At 37.2% G+C, this 18,030-nt stretch overlaps 2 protein-coding genes across 2 annotated transcripts in view; one reads left to right on the forward strand and one right to left on the reverse strand.

The window, feature by feature from the left end:
* Window positions 1-5,450, forward strand: part of anks1aa (ankyrin repeat and sterile alpha motif domain containing 1Aa) — a 114,890-nt gene extending 109,440 nt beyond the window's left edge. The window contains exons 25-28 of the mRNA XM_016513676.1: window positions 604-741; window positions 2,252-2,428; window positions 4,391-4,479; window positions 5,020-5,450. Of these exons, the coding sequence (XP_016369162.1) occupies window positions 604-741; window positions 2,252-2,428; window positions 4,391-4,479; window positions 5,020-5,035 (420 nt within the window). The 3' untranslated portion in view covers window positions 5,036-5,450. The remainder of the gene's footprint in view (window positions 1-603; window positions 742-2,251; window positions 2,429-4,390; window positions 4,480-5,019) is intronic.
* Window positions 5,451-9,683: 4,233 nt separating this feature from the next.
* The window catches only part of LOC107709219 (PDZ domain-containing protein 4), a 57,480-nt gene continuing 49,133 nt past the window's right edge, over window positions 9,684-18,030 (reverse strand). The window contains exons 5-8 of the mRNA XM_016513655.1: window positions 16,276-16,338; window positions 15,707-15,808; window positions 11,309-12,162; window positions 9,684-11,276 (exon numbers count right to left, since the gene is read on the reverse strand). Coding sequence (XP_016369141.1) covers window positions 10,865-11,276; window positions 11,309-12,162; window positions 15,707-15,808; window positions 16,276-16,338 — 1,431 coding nt within the window. The 3' untranslated portion in view covers window positions 9,684-10,864. The remainder of the gene's footprint in view (window positions 11,277-11,308; window positions 12,163-15,706; window positions 15,809-16,275; window positions 16,339-18,030) is intronic.

The following is an 18,030-nucleotide window of genomic DNA, read 5'->3' on the forward strand; positions in this document are numbered from 1 at the left end:
GCAATTTTACTGGCAGTCCACTGTATGAAGAATTTTTGGTTAAAAAGTTCACTTTATTTTGCTATCCTCACTTACGTAAATGAACTAGTGTCCTGCACCCACTAGTAAAAAAATATCAAAAATTATATCTGGTGTCTGAATAATTTTTGGTTTGACTGTACATTGTTTTAGGTAGATTGGACTCTTATAATAGAATTTGATTACAGAAAAACTGTTTTGAACATGGTAATGGATTAAAACATTAGTTAACAGGCTGGATTTACATTAACCTTACATCTTAAAACCTCTTTTTTTTTTTTTCTTTTTTACAAAGCATCATAGATCATATATTTTATCTATAGCCTATAAAACAGCTTCGTAGATAGGAAGATTTCAATCCATAAGTGTTCTGAATGGGATTTTTTTAGCGAGCCATTAAATGACTTGAGACTCGACTCAGACTCGTGACCAAAGACTTCTTGACTCAGACTCCAAGTTAAAGACTTGTGAACATCTCTGGTTTGAACTATTCCTGTGAGAACTATAGTAGTAGTAGTAAGGTGTTTCTGTTCAAGTGAAGTTCTTCGATCTGTTTGCTAATGTCATCTTGTGTTGTGTGTGCAGAACATCATTGCAGAACATGAGATCAGGAACATCTCATGTGCAGCTCAGGACCCAGAGGACCTCTGCACGTTTGCTTACATCACTAAAGATCTGCAGAGCAGTCATCATTACTGCCACGTGTTCAGCACCATAGATGTGGTGAGACAAACACCACCATCGTTGCACTGCATAAGAGATGAGCTCTTTCTCCATCAGTGGTTCTCAGCTGCTTTGCTTCAGTTCTATATGCTGATTTACAGTATTGTGAAAAAACGTCAAACTGCAAATCGCTTTTTTGCAGATGTAAATTGGATTGAAAACCACCAAATTTGCATTTCACATTATGTCTGTCTGTGATATTCATAACGGACCTGTTTAATGACCCACCAGGTGAGGACTACTGCTCTGAAATTCTCATATTTCTGGGCATTGAGAGTCTCTTTCTCTCTTTCTGTGGAGTGCAGAGCGCCGTGGGCCGATTGCCAGGTCTCTGATAGTATCACATAGAGTTTTATAGGAGATGTTGTGAGCAGCAGCCCATTAAAATTACATTGATCATACAGCTGCCTGAATGATACAGACACACACACACACACACACTAGACCAATCATTGCCTTGAATACTTACAGCCAGACTCTAGTAGAGCTGCAGCTAGCAGTTCATTTGATAATTCAAAAGTCAAGCGATTATTAGAACTGATAATTGACTGATCAGGTGACAATCGCAACAATTAATAAATAGCTTTTTCTTTGAGTTAAGAGGTTGTATTAGATAGTGAAACAATCTTTTGAAAATGCATTTGATTTACTTTTTAATATAAAAAGTTCAGTTCAGTTTTGATCAAAATTTACATTAAAGACATAATGTGTAATACAGTGGTGTGGAAAAGTGTTGGCCCCTTCCTGGTTTCTTATTTTTTTGCATGTTTGTCACACTTTAATGTTTCAGATCATCAAACAAATTTAAATATTAGTAAAAGATAACATCTTGACTGCACTGAGAAATCTTGATTCCAGAGTTTGTTTATTTGCACAGCCTGAATAATTCATTGCATTTAAAAGCATCAAAATGGGCCAGGGATTACTTTTAGATGCTCTAAAATGTGAGTTTTGCTCCCTTGTAGCAAAGTTTGACAAATGATGTTAATTGTATACCACGTTAGAAATGCAAGTCTGTATCTTCAAAAGCTTGTGGGGAAAAAAAGGAAACACAGTCTGAAGTTACAAGCCCTGATTATTTTGTGGAGGATCTGAGAGTTTATGTTCAATAATGTGGTGTTTGTTTTTGACCTAGAAGAGAAAAGAAGAACAAATCAAAACACCAAAATGATTTTTCATAGCCTTCATTACACATTACAGTATCTACAGCTGTCCTGGCGTCCCTTTACAGAGACCCAGTGATGTGTAATTCTATAAAAAGCTGCTCTTCATTACACTATATGACATAGCTAAGCTTGTTATTACATACTTTATGAGTTTAAATACCTCTTAAGTGCAGAATAATGTTGGAGGCCTGTACAAATGTATTGATGTATGATTCTGTTGATGAGGCTATTAAAGAAACTTCTGAAGATGGATTGAGGTCATTTGAACTCTTTGATCATTTCTTAATAGTGGTTTAAGCACCTCATCATGATGGTTAATTATCGTGTCTCCACCTCTCCGACAGAACCTGACCTATGAGATCATTCTGACGCTGGGACAGGCGTTTGAAGTGGCCTATCAGCTGGCACTGCAGGCCCAGAGGACCAGACAGCAGCAGAGCGCAGCCGGAGCGACGGAAATCATCGAGACCAAGAGCAGCAGACCTGTCCCCAAACCACGAGGGAGTATGCGCAAGTCATGGGTGAGAGCGCACACACACACACACACACACACATACTTTTGTTACATTGAATCTAACAAAGATATTCCAGAGTTTTGTTTGAGACACTTTGTAAGTTCACTACAGTTCGGAGTCAGTAAGTTTGTTTTAATGTTTTTAAGATGAGTCTTTTTGCTCGCCAATGCTGTGTTTATTTAATCAAAAACCTAGTAATAAAAATCATAATATTGACACACACACACATACACACACACACACACATTCACATTCACATAGTATGGTCACATCAGATGGTTACAGAAACAAATGACAGTTAAAAAAAACAAAAAAAGAGGTGGCCTTCCAAGAATTTTTTTGACACTGTGTTTGAAGTTTTAAACAGTTTAAAATAACTGTTTTATGTTGTAATATATATTTAAAATGTAATATATTGCTGTGATATAAAGCTGAATTTTCAGCACATCTATTCTTCAGTGTCACATGATCCTTCAGAAATCATTCTAATATGAATTGATATTTGCTGATCAAGAAACATTTCTGATTATTATCAGTGTAGAAACTGCTTCACATTTTTGTGGAAAAATGAAAATATTTGTATAGGTAGTTCAAAAGAACAGCATTCATTTGAAATAGAAATGTTTTGTAATGTCTTTTTCCACTTTTAATCAAATGAATGTATCCTTGCTAGTTATTAACATATTATTAATTAAAGTATTAATTAAGGGTTACTGCACAGTATGGAATTTTGAAATGGAAAATGTATAGGAACCCTGGTTTTAAATGTCAGTGGTTAGCCACAATATGCTGTCAATACGCTACATAGACATACACTTATGTTCACAGGAAAACTAATTCTATTAATTTGTTCTGTGTTCACAAGTTAGCTTTTTCTGCCAAATTGATGATGGCTAATCCTGATTGATCCTCACAAAATTCATCTGTGTCTGAATTTGTAGTCCAGTCACTGCTCTGTTTAGATGTTCTGTTGGTTTCATCCTCTCAATTCAGCTTATTCTTGTTCTCATTCTTGACACTTTCCATCGCTCTATTTCCAGTTTTCCTTTTCCCAGCTCATCCTTTATTCACCTTGTCACTTCAGTAGCTCAAATAGCTCCCATGGTTCCTCTCTTTCTGTGACTTAGTGCCAGATCCATATCTATCTTTTTGACCAGTACAGTGGAGCTCCCTGCTGGTTCTTTGAAGCATCACACATTGAAATGTGGCTACAGTATATACAGTATATGAATGTTCAAGTTTGGAGCCAGTAAGATTTTTTTTTGAAAGAAATAACCAACAAGCAAGGAGACATTAATTTGGTCAAAAGTGAAAATAATCGTTACAAAACATTTCTGTTTCAAATATTTGCAGTTCTTTTGAACTTTCTATTCATTAAAGAATTGTGAAAAATGTTTTCAGCTGTTCACAAACATATATTAAGCAGCAACTGTTTTCAACATTGATAATAATCAGAAATGCTTCTAGAACAGCATATCAGAATGATTTCTGAAGGATCGTGTGACACTGAAGACTGGAGTAATGATGCTGAAAATTCAGCTTTGATCACAGAAATAAATTACATTTTACAATATATCCAAATAGAAAACAGTTCATTTTATTTGTAATAATATTTCACAATATTACTGCTTTTACTGTTTTTTTTTTAATCAAATAAACACAGCCTTGTTGAGCATAAGACTGAAAAAAATCGTACCAATCCCAAACTTTTGAACCGTAATATATAGCAGTTTTGAATATTCCGGGTTATACAGACTTGTCAGTTCACACAAAATGATTTTTGTCTAATCCAAACATTTTGAACCATTAATGTCTTTATAAGCTTCAGTTTTCATTTAAAAGCTGAAACCCGACCCAAAGCTCTCATAATCGTATCTCTCGTGAGAGGAACTATATATCAGCTATATGATCGCCTGCCGTGGTATTAATATCTCAGAGTATTTACGCGTCTCCTCTCTGCTGTTTTAGGTGGAAGCCATGGATGTGGATGCTCACGCTCAGAGCAGTGCCACCTGGATCCTGGACCCCAAAGATCCCAAGCGCACCGTCAGCACCAAGTACGAGACCACCATATTCTGACCGGACGCTCCTCTCCTCCACGCCCCGCCCCCTCACACCTTTTCCTTTCGCTCTGTGCCTTCACTCTCTAGATAGACTCTGACCTCCCCTCGCCCACGTGACCGAACTCCTTCCCCCTCGCTCTCCTCCACACAGAAGCCTCCTCTCCATTCACCTCTTTCTTCTCCGTCTGTCTCGCACAGCTCTGGCTGTCCAGCAACCCTTTCCCGAGGCTGAAACAAACCTCCACTCTTACTCGACAAACACATTCGATTCTCTGCCCTTTAAGTTGGTACAGGTATGCCGCCAAGTTTAGGAAGCCCCTCTCATCTGTAGTCGAAACAAACGGGCCTGAAACCAAAGTAAAGCTCTGCCGAGGACCAGAACATCTCGTCATTTAACCTTCCTGTTTCAAACGTGAAACTAACATTTCCTTCTCATTCTGCTCAAAGGACTCTCCCTCCATCATCCACACTGACGGTTCTTCTCTTAACTAGTTTTTCTTTCTTTTGCCCTTCTGTGGTGCTCGTCTCCGCCAGGCGTCGACCGCAGTGAGACACTGATGAAGACTTCCTCTTCCTCCTCTTCAGTCTGAGCTGAAACAACTGGACTCCACTAAACATGTAGCGTCAGATCGAAACAGTCCACACCGCCGAGGATTACGATAAAAGGCACTTTCCATGAATAGAGTACGGTACATTTTGGCGTCCTGTAATTTTTACACAATAAAGGCACAAATTGCATATTTAGAACTGACACTTTTGATGAATCGTTGTGTAGCGTAAAAATAACACGGCATGGAAAGAGGACTTGGCTTTCTGACTGTGACCAACAATTGAAAGACTACAGCATAATTAACCTAAAACATAAATTACCAAATTAATAATTAATTGACTTTAATTACATATTTAAGTATAACGTACTAAAAAACATACTGTGTCCCACAATTTGAGTGCGATCTGATTTACTTTTTTTTTTTTTTATGAATTTTTCATAAAATTGTAACATAATTTAGGCATTTTTCTACAGCATGATGGGGGAAAAGTTAATAATTAATTCCATATTCAATTCATTACACAAATTAGTATTGACTGTATTTGTCAACTTCAACTATTTGACCCAAAGTTATTGTAAGTTGGAAAAAAAAAATATGCGGCAAATACATTTCTTTAACTTATGGTAAATTTATCAATAGCTAAAATAGCTAACAACTGCGGCTGAATCAGTATTTTATTTTATTATTTTTAATATCATTTTTTATTTTATTATCACTTTTATTGTTTTTTATTTTATTTACCATTTCTATATCATGTTGTTGTTTTTATATTTTATAGTGTTTTTGTTTACATTTTTAGTGAATGTAATTATAATGAATGTTTATTGAATCTCTATTTATTTTGTTTTATTTTTGTGTTTTTGTTGTTTTGTATTTGGTTTATTTCTTTAAAACACACAAGTAAATAAATAAGGTTTTTAAACCGCATTTGAAATGGATGTTTATCAGTCCTGTTATGTTACTATGCACATCTAATAGATGATATATATTCTGTCCTTCCCTCACAACCAGATGAGACATTAGACAGCTGGCAGAAGCTTGCTAGAGTGCATTAGAAGTTAATTGGATTGGAATCGAAAGTACCTCTGTAAATTTAATTTGCTGCCAGTTTATGGATTTGTGTTTAGCACTGTGATATTATGTGTTGTCTTAAGTCTGAGTTGGCAAACTAGGCTGGGCCTAAATGTCTGAACCAAATCACAAAGAGGTGTCTGAACAGACCGCCTGCTCAAAATGTGTCTGATGTCAAGGAGTCAAAGTAAAAAGTAATATTGGCTGCTTATTTTAGGCTTTATCAGGTGACGCGTGCCCAGTAAGCAGACTATCATCAGTGTTGTAGTGAACGTGAGTTTGTACAAGTCTGTATGCCATATCACTCTTGAGTTTTGGAAAATCTGTTTGAATTTTATTTTCTTCTCGTAGGGATTTAAAGGTGGAATTATACTCATTGACTTTTTATCTCATAATTGGACTTTTTATCTTATAATTATGATTTAGTATCTCATAACTTCACATTCATTTTCTGTCATAATTATGATTTACCAAAGCATGGTTTTAATTAGAATTTATTTATTTATTTTCTGTGGTGGAAATGGCCTTCCATATAACGACACACTAGCAGCCATTTGTATTTGTTACATCCCATTACAGTAAGGACTATTATAAAAAGATAACACCGTTCAGTGTCAAAGGTCAAATATGGATAAAGTGTGTGACCTATAATCAACATCTCATGCAGACGAACATCACTTTAATGCCTGCCACTGTCTCCATCCTGAAAGTTTTTCTCATTTTCCCATAACAATCATCTTCTTCTGTTGTTGTGCAATATTCAGTTCTTTCCTCAAAATCCTATTCCCTTGCGCCCCGAAGGCTAGTTGTTTGCAAGCCCAAAAAAACAATGTGGGATCACATAATTAGTCATAAGTACTTCACAGCGGACAGTCAATAGTCTATAGTCAGTCTGCTGTATGTCGGTTTATCGCAAAATAAAGCCTGATGTGGGCAAAACAGAGTGACATTAATGCATAGATATTAACTATTGTCTGAAGATCAGGGTCTGTATCCATCATACACTGATTTTCTTTGTGAAAGTACGACTGACCAATATTTGTAGACTGGCTCTGCCTTTCAGCAACTAGTGTTGATTCACAGACTGTAAATCGTAGCAAAAATCTGGGCTAAATTCATGCAGTGTTTTCAATTCGTAAGGGTCTAATCGGTTAGCATGCTTAACCACAAGCTAACTGAATATAACTATATATTTAGTTATCACATATAACCAATTAGCCAGTGGAGTCTTTGGGCTCCAAAGGGGAGATGATTTTAGGGAAAAATGATTGGCACAACAGCGTCTTTCTTCTCTTCACCTTCATTTTAAACTTTCGTCATATCCGTTGTAAATGGTATCCCACAGTCATTCGTTTGATTTGTTTTAATCCGTGTGTGTGTGTGTCTCCCTGTAGCTGACCGCTGTGTCGGATGCCAAACAGAAAGGAAGTAGCAAAAATCTGGGCTAAATTCATGCAGTGTTTTCAATTCGTAAGAGTCTAATCGGTTAGCATGCTAACCACAAGCTAACTGAATATAACTATATATTTAGTTATATCACATATAACCAATTAGCCAGTGGAGTCTTTGGGGTCCAAAGGGGAGATGATTTTAGGGAAAAATGATTGGCACAACAGCGTCTTTCTTCTCTTCACCTTCATTTTAAACTTTCGTCATATCCGTTGTAAATGGTATCCCACAGTCATTCGTTTGATTTGTTTTAATCCGTGTGTGTGTGTGTCTCCCTGTAGCTGACCGCTGTGTCGGATGCCAAACAGAAAGGAAAGTTGGGATGCCAATGACAGCATGACTGTGGATGAAACATCACGTGTATTGTGTGTGTTTATATATAGATCTATGTAAGTGTCAGAAGTCTCCTCACACCTGCAGTGAACTCCTCCCATCCATCAGCAGGTTTTCACCTTGAACACACAAACACACGAGCCAAAGACAAACAAAAAGCGTCCCGTCCAGTTTAACACACTTACCAAAACCCCTCTCCCTCTGAAAAACATCTGGCTTTTATCAGATTTCTGACTGACGCATTCAAGGACTAACACTGGAAACACAGCAGTCACTGTATTCTCCCGCAATAACAAGAGCCAGTGTTGACGTTGCCTTTGCTTTGATTTCTTTGAGTTTTGTTTTATTTTTATTGTGAAGCGACAGTCTACACGCCCCTGTTTTGTCTGTGATTCTGTCGTCTAAACTGATGGTCTTTCATCTCACAAAGCGTAGATGCTTTTATTTTGTCTGATATCTTCGAAAATAAATCCAGCAAGTTAGAAACACTGATTCCAGTTCAGCAAAACACTGATTAGAGACAACAGTCGTGTCTTTTGATGTCAAATTAAGATCAATCCATCCGTAAGTTTGATTCTTACTGTCAGTATTTTAAGTCAGGTGACCAACAGGCTTTAGTACAAATGTTTGTCAAGTTAAACAATATGGGCAAGACCATTCAAACATAAGAATTGTGAACTACGGTGCGAGTTTCAATAGGAACGGTTTGGCCTTTGAAGGTCACAGACAGAAGCTTGGTGCCAGATTAGTGAGAGATACTCTGTGTTGTGATGTCTTATGGTACACTATATTGATAAGTTAATAAGTTCATGATGGCATGAGAATGGTACAGTCCGGATCCTGGTACTTGTAGTGACTCTTACACGTATACTGTGATTTCTTATACAAAATAATGGCGTTAATGTGACACTACAAACAACAGCGAGTTGCTTTTATGTGTAGAGTTTTGTGTCTTTTCTTTAATGATTAAGTTGCAGAAATCAGGGTATGTCTAAAAAATAAAAACGAAAAGGTTTAACATTTTTAATTTGCATAGTCATCTGTCATGGACGAACCTGTGCTTATGTTTTCTGTAGATAATGATACATAAATATGAGGTGTAGATGGGAAATATTCCTGTATTCATTTAGCCCTAGTTTACAAGGATTTTAAGTCTGGTACTTTTTATTTAGATTTTTTTTCTTCGTTTTTAACATGGTACGTTAAAAATGGTTACAGTGCTAAATACAAGCAGATGCTAATGCTAGCACCTGTAACAGCTGCAGTGTTTGCACAACTAATAACAATGTTAGCAAATACAACAGTGAGAGTTCGGATCATATTCTTGGCTAAATGATTAAAAAATAAACAATATCGAATTGTAAAGTAATCCTGGGTGGTCTGTCTTTTGATACTTGAATGATTCTGCTTTTATAGATCTCTCTCTCTATATATGTATATGTATGTACTGTATGTATTTTTTTTTTCTTTAACTTTTTGGTCATGTTTTTGTCATCTAGCGAGGAACGTCTTTTTAAAGCTCAACATATCATGATGTAAGTGAGCATGAGACTTTTCCACAGAATCAAAGAACGATTGTAAATAATCTTGGGCTTCCAGTCTTTTTTATGATTATTATTTTTCATAATTGTACATCCAATAAATGAAGAGATGGTATCCAGTGACCTGTGGTTTTTTTTTTTTCATTTAATCCAAAACTTTAAGTGGTAAAAGAAGAATATTACATATAAATGTATATTTTTATTTGATTTACAAACCGTCTTCAGCTCATTTTGTTTAGTGTAAACATGAATGTGCTAAAGCCATTGTGTTTTGATTTACATTTGATTTCTGTATTGAAGTGTTTCAAGCTTTTTGCAAATAATGGTTGAAACTTGATGAAGTTGCAAAAGTTTTATTCAAAAACATTTAGGAGCAGAAATTCCTTCATTTTAGACCTGCAAGATGTTAAATGAACATTTGGACACAATATATTAATGTCCTGTTGACAAGTATTACAGAAGACACAGCAAAAACGTCACTCGACAGTTTCACACAACATCATTTAAACATTTCCCAGACAAGAACATGCAACTTTTTTTTACAATATCAAAGAGTCAGTCTGAAATGTGGTGTTGCAAGCTGACAACAAAATAATTTTAAGTAATAACGTCTGATTTGTTCCTTGAATGCTGACAAATGTACCACAAAAATATACAATCAGATTTATTTTTCTTTGGACAATGTCAGTGTTTGACAATTGACATTACCTTTTGATGTGCCAATATTTGTGTGCTGAAAATTTCCTGCTTTTGTACTTTTTGTCAATGTGCTTTTTGGTTCTTTTGTTAAATGGATTCATGTGCTTCTAAAATTGTGAACTCCGTAAGTCAACAGTTAAGTAATGGCTCATTCTTTTCTTGTTCTTTTGCAAACTTTTTACATTTACCAGTAAACAAAACCACACATAAATTCTCAACCAATCACCAGGTTAACTTCTGGGGCCAGTTGCATAAACACTGCCAATATGTTAATATGTTTCTTAACTTAAGTTATGAAGTTAAAAAGTTACGACTAGTCTTGAAAAAAGAGAGATGACTACTAGTCAGTTCAAGCAATAGGCCCCTGAACTTTTTTCTCTTATCATGAAATGTTCTCAGACTGAAAAGTGTTTATGAAAGAAATTAATGTTTTAATCAGGTTTGGAAATGCTCAAGACCACCACTGCATTGTAACAGTCTGAGAGTGACTCTGAAATATCAAGCATCAAAGCAATGTATAGGAACAGAGAGATGCTCCCGGAGTTCATGTTAATTATGAAAAATTTACATTAATTTGCCATTAGCCTTTCTGTCTTGTACATTTATATTCATCATCAACATTTCTGGATTAAACTGCAAGGCATCTTTGTCAGACAGTCGCAAATAATCGGTAAACTCTGTAATCCAAATATCGTTACTTTTTCCTTGTTAAAAGGTCTCACTTCACACCAATTATTAAACAGTGGTCACGGACAGCAAAGGGTTGAACACTTTCTTCCCATCTACAGAGCGGGTCCCATGTGCCAGCAGCTCCTGAATGGTGATCCAGTTGTCCAGGATGCGTCGACTGCGTTTCTTCATACTCTTTTTCTGGCTCAGCTCAAGTATGGAAGCCTGTCCTTGAGGTCCGGAGTCTTGTTCCTTCTCTTTCTCCCGCAAGAAGTCCAGTCGGCTCTGCATCATGAACTCACGGCGTCGCCGTTGCTCGCGAGCTCTCAGCAGCTGCTGCTTACGTTCCTCCTTGCTCCAATAACGTCCCATCTTCATTTCACTGACCGCATCATCGTCCGTGGTCATCCCACTGCGCTCCTCTCGAATCTTCATGGCACGAGCCTTTAGCAAACGATCTCTTACCGGACGTTTGGCGACATAACGCGAGCCGTCGCTGCGGATCTTTACCTTCCAGCGCTTGTGCTCTCTTTATCAGAGCGTTCCCTTTCTGGGATCTCGTTGATATCCGACAGGTCATGGTGGATCGCCTCTGCACCTCCACACCTTGCCTTTGCTCCTTTTTCTTCATCGTCCTCTTCATCAGCTGGCCAGACCTTTAGGCAGCGTTGGCGCAACTGCTGCATCTTTTGAGCCCGCAAAACATTGCGCCACTTAAACTCCAGGTGACGTATTTCCTCATCGAGAAGAGCAATTTCGTGCTGCATCAGGCTCTCGTTACAATTCATGTCTACAGGAACACCTGCTCCTGCAAAATCCCCAACTCCTCCACCATGGTTCCTTCCATCCAAAAGAAAAAGTGCATTTCTGTTCTTCTCGTAAAGGCAGCGGATCTCCAGTAGCTCTCGGTAGCGTTCATATTCCTCTTCAGTTAACCCTGGTATCATTGACCCTGGCAGTGATTCAGGAGCCCCGTGATCCACTGCTCCCACTGCATCTGGCCCCAGCAGCGAGTCGTTGCTGTAGTGAAATTCCCATCCGTGCTGAGCTGCTCGAAACTTGCGCAAACTGCCAGGTGTATTGGTGGCATTGGTCGTGCATGCGCTGGTGGCATCGTCAGCCAGCTCGGAGGACTCCTCACAGCGTGTACTTTCATCGGTGCGACCCACCCCGCTGTCCAGCTCCTGGCTGTTATTGAGAGCAGTGTGCCATAAGTTGGGTCGAGCAGCTCGGATCCCATTGATGTCACTCAGCACAGAGCTGGTTTTCCTTCGGTGCTGAGGACTGGGTGAGTTCGAGACATTTTCCAAGTCCTCTAGATCCAGGCCCTCGCCCAACTCCAAATCCAGATCATCAGCCTCATTCTGCCAAGAATGCATGTTTGGAATATTACAAAATGGGAAAAGGAAAAAAAAAACTGAATTAGTAAAATATTAAAATCACGTTAAGAATTGTGTGCAGACAAATGTGTTGAAAAAAACAACAACATTCTGATTGGTGTAAAGCAGTGATTCACAACAATGCACATTTTGCATGACTCTTTTGTCTGACACACCCATTTCAGGTCTCAGAGCTGGGTAGATTATTTGCTAATTGTAGTTAGTAAAGTAATCCATTACGTTACACATTTTAGGTAATATAATCGGTCTACTTTTAGATTACTTTTGACCTAACTCATTTATCACAATGATTTAAATAGGATAATCTTGTACCATACTGACATAAAAATACAAAAAGTAAGAAAATATTCCATTCATTGTTATTAACAAGTGCATTAAACATTATATTACGTTAAGCTAAAACTGAGGTTCATAGAATTGCAGGAGGTTCATGAGTTTAATGAAAAGCTAATAATTAAATCATAAACATGTAAAATGAAAATGAAATTGATTTAAAATAACATAAAAAAACACTTACTAAAAAATGAAATAATTAGTTTACCTGCATGTCATGTGACCATTAACCAACGTCAGAGAACCATGAACAATTTGGAACTTAATTATTAAAATATTTATTTTAACATTTCAGTGGTACTTCAAGTAAATATATTAGGTGAAAGAGGTTCAGATGACCAAACAAGTTTGGGAATCCCAACATTACATGTAAGTGTGAAATAACGTGAATTTGTCTGAAAGACAAAAGACTTCCAAAGACTTAATAATACATGGTTAATTAACCCACTGAGTAATTCAAATAAAAATAATTTCATCAGTAGATGATGTAATGTTGAAACACTTCTTAAAGCTGAAATGATTTTGTAAATCCAGTGGTCAAATGCTGTGCAGCCACCTGACGAGTGACTGGTCTTTGTGTGAACGTCCACAAAACTGAAAGACTTTCTGAACATATATAAGCGGTAGGCTATTTTAGAAAGGAACATTTAAAAGAGGAATTAGGCAGAATCAACAAATTATGTATCATTTATTGCTATTATGTAAATAATATGTAATCAATAAAAAAGTAACTGTAGTCTCATTACGAGTATTTTCAAATGTAATTTAATGTAATTACAAGTACTTAATGATCCAGATTACATGTAATCAGTTACTACCCAGCTCTACTGAGTCTCTACTGATGAGCTAATGACCTCAATCAGGTGAGTTTGACTAATGAGACATGTAAAATGTGTGCTATTTGCTCTCATGTACGTGGCTGGGATCCACTAGTCCAGGGATGTCAGATTCAGTTCCTGGAGGGCGACTGTCCTGCGGAGTTCAGCACCAGCTCTAATTAAACCTACCTGAACCAGCTAAAAAAAAAAAGCTAAACTCTGCAGGACAGTCGCCATCCAGGGCCGGAGTTTGACACGTGCACTAGTCTAAAGCAGCAACCACATTAAAACGTCCTTGTTTAAGCAGCAGAGGGCAATGTTTGTCTGAGTAAGCCCAAGTCTGGATACTGTAAATGATTGCAGGGTCTTTTCCCATCTGTTGTAGGAGACATCTAAACGTGAGAGGTTTCTCAAATGAGCCACCTGTGCTGGGGAATATACTAGCCCAAGGGCTCACACACCATCTGGAGCGTCCATAAAACACACAACATACACACACACACACACTTGTGTGCTACTGACCCCAAATCCTAAAAACTGTGGAATCTGTAGAATATTCTCATCTCTGGTTTTAATCATCTTCCCACTAACTGTTCTTTAAAAACAAATCACAGTTAGATTTTTTTTACTTCATACCAAATTCATGAATACATGTACAAGTATTTTAGATATTGAATACAATTACAGATAGAATTTTATTTTAGAACTGGGCCCAAATGAGTTTTATTCAGACCAATTGATTATATGAAGCCTTTTCATCGACATAACCTATAAACTTGTACATTTTAATAAAGAAAAATATCTGTCTTTGTGGGTTCCAGATGAGCATCTTTCTATACTTAATATATCAGGATTATTATATGCAAATAAGATGTATTTTTTTGATATCTTGATGACTTTGTTTTCCTTGCACAGCTTTGTTTCAAATAGCATCATGCCAAATGAACTTCATAAACATGCCTGTTGACTTGGTCTATTTGTATTCATGAACTGGGTCATTCCTCCGGGGTTTGCATTATGTTTTATTTAAATATTTACCAGTGGGATACGGACTGTTGCTATGGCTTCCACATGGGCTAAAGATGATAAAGCTGGTTGTTAAAGCATGTTGACAGACAATGAGGTTTGGGACCAATCAATAAAGAGACTCGCACGCAGTGGGAGTCACAAAGAAAGACATTGTTCATCATTTTTGTGTTAAACAAACTTGTTTGTTGATTTTGATTCTCTCTCTTTGCTCCGTTGTAGATTTGTCATCTGATTTTATTTCCCTTGTCAAAATGAGCCTTTTTCAATCTTGAACACTGCATGGAATACTATATGTCCCACAATGCAATGCACTCAAGTTGACCTTCAATTTCAGTGTGATGGATTAAACTGTATCTGCAGTAATGAATATGCCAATTTTAAGGTATTTTATACAAAATTGAGATGAAAATGGAAAATAATTTCCAATATGATAAATGGATGTCACACCTGCAATGCAATATGGTCATGTGATAATATAGCATGCTACAGTTTGAATTGTTTATTGTATAATAATGGCTACTTTTATTTATTGATATATATATATATATATAGTGTAATATACAGTGTTCAGTAAGTAGTAGCTACTATTCCATTCCGAACACAGCCGAAGTCTCAGACTGCCATGGAAATCTGTCGAAGGAAATTAAATGGACATGGTGACTCGCTGTTGGAGGTGGTGTATTATGGGATGTCCTAAGTGTGTTTCTCTCTCAAGCATAACCTTGAGTAGAACAAAAGACTGCCGAACCGACCCTGTGTGTCCTTGTCTCTCCTTGTTTTTTTTTTCTCTGCCATTTTCCTCTCCAGTAATTTCCTCGTCGGGGTTTCTGTCCTACTCTGACCTCTCCTGTCTGTTTTCATTTGTAAACAGAGAACAGAATGAAGCCATGTGTCCACCTGTACACTAAAACACATTTGTCTGTTACTGCTTGAATAAGCAGAATACACTTCACGTAATGTCTGAATATCAAATCTGTTGCCATTAATGGCTTCAGTAATACTTTGTCATTCACCAAAGCGCAGTGTTTCCGGCAGTGGCGCTGTACCACTATTAAATCCACTGCAAAATAAATTATATTTACTCGAGTTATGAGTTCACGCTTTGAATTGAATGCAGTGAGATAAAGGCTGGGTGCCTCAAAACGATTCAAAGACAATAAATTGACAACATGTCTTTCAATTACACTCCCCCTGCTGCAAGAAAATTATGTAGGAAACACTGCCAAAGCGATTAACTTAATTGAATAAAGTGATCATATCTGACTGTGCAAATATAGGCCTACAGTATTTATTATGGTTTATTCCAATAACTTCAAGGTGAGTCTCACCTCAATATCTGGTCGTGCCAGTAGCAGAGAGATGTTGGTGCTGTCCTCTCTGGTCAGGATGGCCACAGCTTCCTCTCTGTTCTGGACATCCATCCCATTTATCTGAGCACAGATACACATTAGCATCATTTCACATCACATATGTGACCCTGGAGCACAAAACCAGTCTTAAATATCACTGGTATATTTGTAGCAATAGCCAACAATACATTGTATGGGTCAAAATTATAAAAATTTTTAATGCCAAAAATCATTAGGATATTAAGTAAAGATCATGTTCCATGAAGATATTTTGTAAATTTCCTGTCGTAAATATATCAAAACTTAATTTTCGATTAGTAATATGCATTGCTAAGAACTTCATTTGGACAACTTTAAAGGCGATGACTTTAAAGACAATGATAAACATCTTAAGGTATTTGGAAGGAGTATTTATAAGCAGAGAATTAAAGTGCATCTTTTCCCCAAACGATCAACATCCACTAGCTCACTATTAAAAAGAATGTTGTTCAAGCCACTAACCTTAAACTCAACTTAATTTGTGTTTTTTAAGGCAGTCGATCAGTTACCTGCAGTATTCTGTCTCCCTCACGGATTCGGCCATCTTTAGCAGCAATGCTATTAGGGTTGACCTGCAACGGCAAGACACAGAATATTTGACTTTCTCTGACAAAATTTTAGGAATATTCCAGGTAAATACAACTTAAACTCAAAAGCTGCTCATTATCAAATAATGAAAACTACGCAACTTTAGGTCCTCTAGCGGATGAAGCACAAAATGACAGGTTACTTGCAGAGGAACATTGTTATGGTAGTTACGTGAGTTGTGCGTTGTCTCTGCGCTGTGCGGAATCCGCGGATGAATCTGATGGTGTGTTGATGTATCTGTCATCTACTACAGTACGAACGTCAGTAACTGTGTGTCCATAGATATGCATACATATCTATGATAATGTCACTAACGCTATGACAAAAATTATAATAAAAATAATTAATTGATAGAAAACAAGACGGATATCCAAAAAATATATCTATTATGAGCAAGCAAGTAGCCGCTGTTGGTGTGCATTTTATATCGGTAAGGGGAACGATACCAACATCCATCTCTACTCAATTTCAATTTCACTTTATTTATAAAGCACAACTAAACACAACTACCGTTGCCCAATGTGCTGTACAAAGTAAGTAACCATTAACAGAATTAAAACAAAGACAAGGTCACAAATAAAACTGCAAGGCACAAGGCAAAGCAAATGTAAATCATGAATAATAAGCCAGATCAAATAAAAATGATTTTAACCTAGATTTAAAAATGGATAGTGTAGTGTTCTGATTTCTGTAGGAAGACTATTCTTGCTCGATCACCCCTAGACTTGAGTCTGGTTCTAGGAACCACTAAGAGCCTTAAATGGGCAGACCTAAGCGGTCTTGCAGGTTGGTGGTCTATCGACAGATCAGAGTGGTATGAGGGTGCTAAACCATTTAAAGACTTAAAAACCAATAAGAGCACTTTAAAATTAATCCTGTAGCGCACAGGTAACCAATGTAAAGACTGAAGGACAGGGTTAAATGCTCACGCTTTTGAGCTCCCGTCAGGACTCTGGCAGCCGCATTTTGAACCATCTGAAGGCGTTTTAAGGAAGATTGACTGATCCCCAAATAAAGAGAGTTACAGGAATCAAGCCTCGTGGTGATAAAAGCGTGGATTACTCTTTCAAAATTAGTAAAAGAAAGAAAGGACTTCATTTTTACCAGTGTTCGCAACTGATAGAAGCTTGATTTCACAACTTGGTTGACTTGTCTATCAAGCTTTAAGGCACTGTCCAACACCACACCCAGATTTTTCACGTACGGCTTTACATAAGGTGCCAGAACACCAAGATTTAGATTTGGTAGATTTTTTTTTTTTTCACCACAATCTCTGTTATCTCTGTTTTCAGACTTAAAAATTTTAGGGACCTCCATGCTTTAACATCCAAGAGGCAGGCGGCCACCGCGGCCACCGGGTTCTTATGTTTCAAAGGAAGATATATTTGTGTGTCATCTGCATAACAATGATAACTTATACCATAATTCTCAAAGATAGATCCGAGGGGAAGCATATACAAGGAAAATAACATGGGAGCTAGAGTAGAGCCTTGAGGGACCCCACAGGTCAAAGGTACAGAAGAAGAGTGAAATTTGCAAATATTAACTGAGAAACTCCTGTTTGTCAGATAAGACTGGAACCAATTTAAAGTATTAATTTCTTTGAAAAATGCGGGCTAAACTATGTCAGATGCTTCGAGGGTAAGATGTGCCAGTGTCAAAACTAATAGTGTTCA

Source organism: Sinocyclocheilus rhinocerous, unplaced genomic scaffold (assembly GCF_001515625.1).
Source record: "Sinocyclocheilus rhinocerous isolate Xijiao unplaced genomic scaffold, SAMN03320098_v1.1 scaffold776, whole genome shotgun sequence".
Classification (NCBI taxonomy): domain Eukaryota; kingdom Metazoa; phylum Chordata; class Actinopteri; order Cypriniformes; family Cyprinidae; genus Sinocyclocheilus; species Sinocyclocheilus rhinocerous.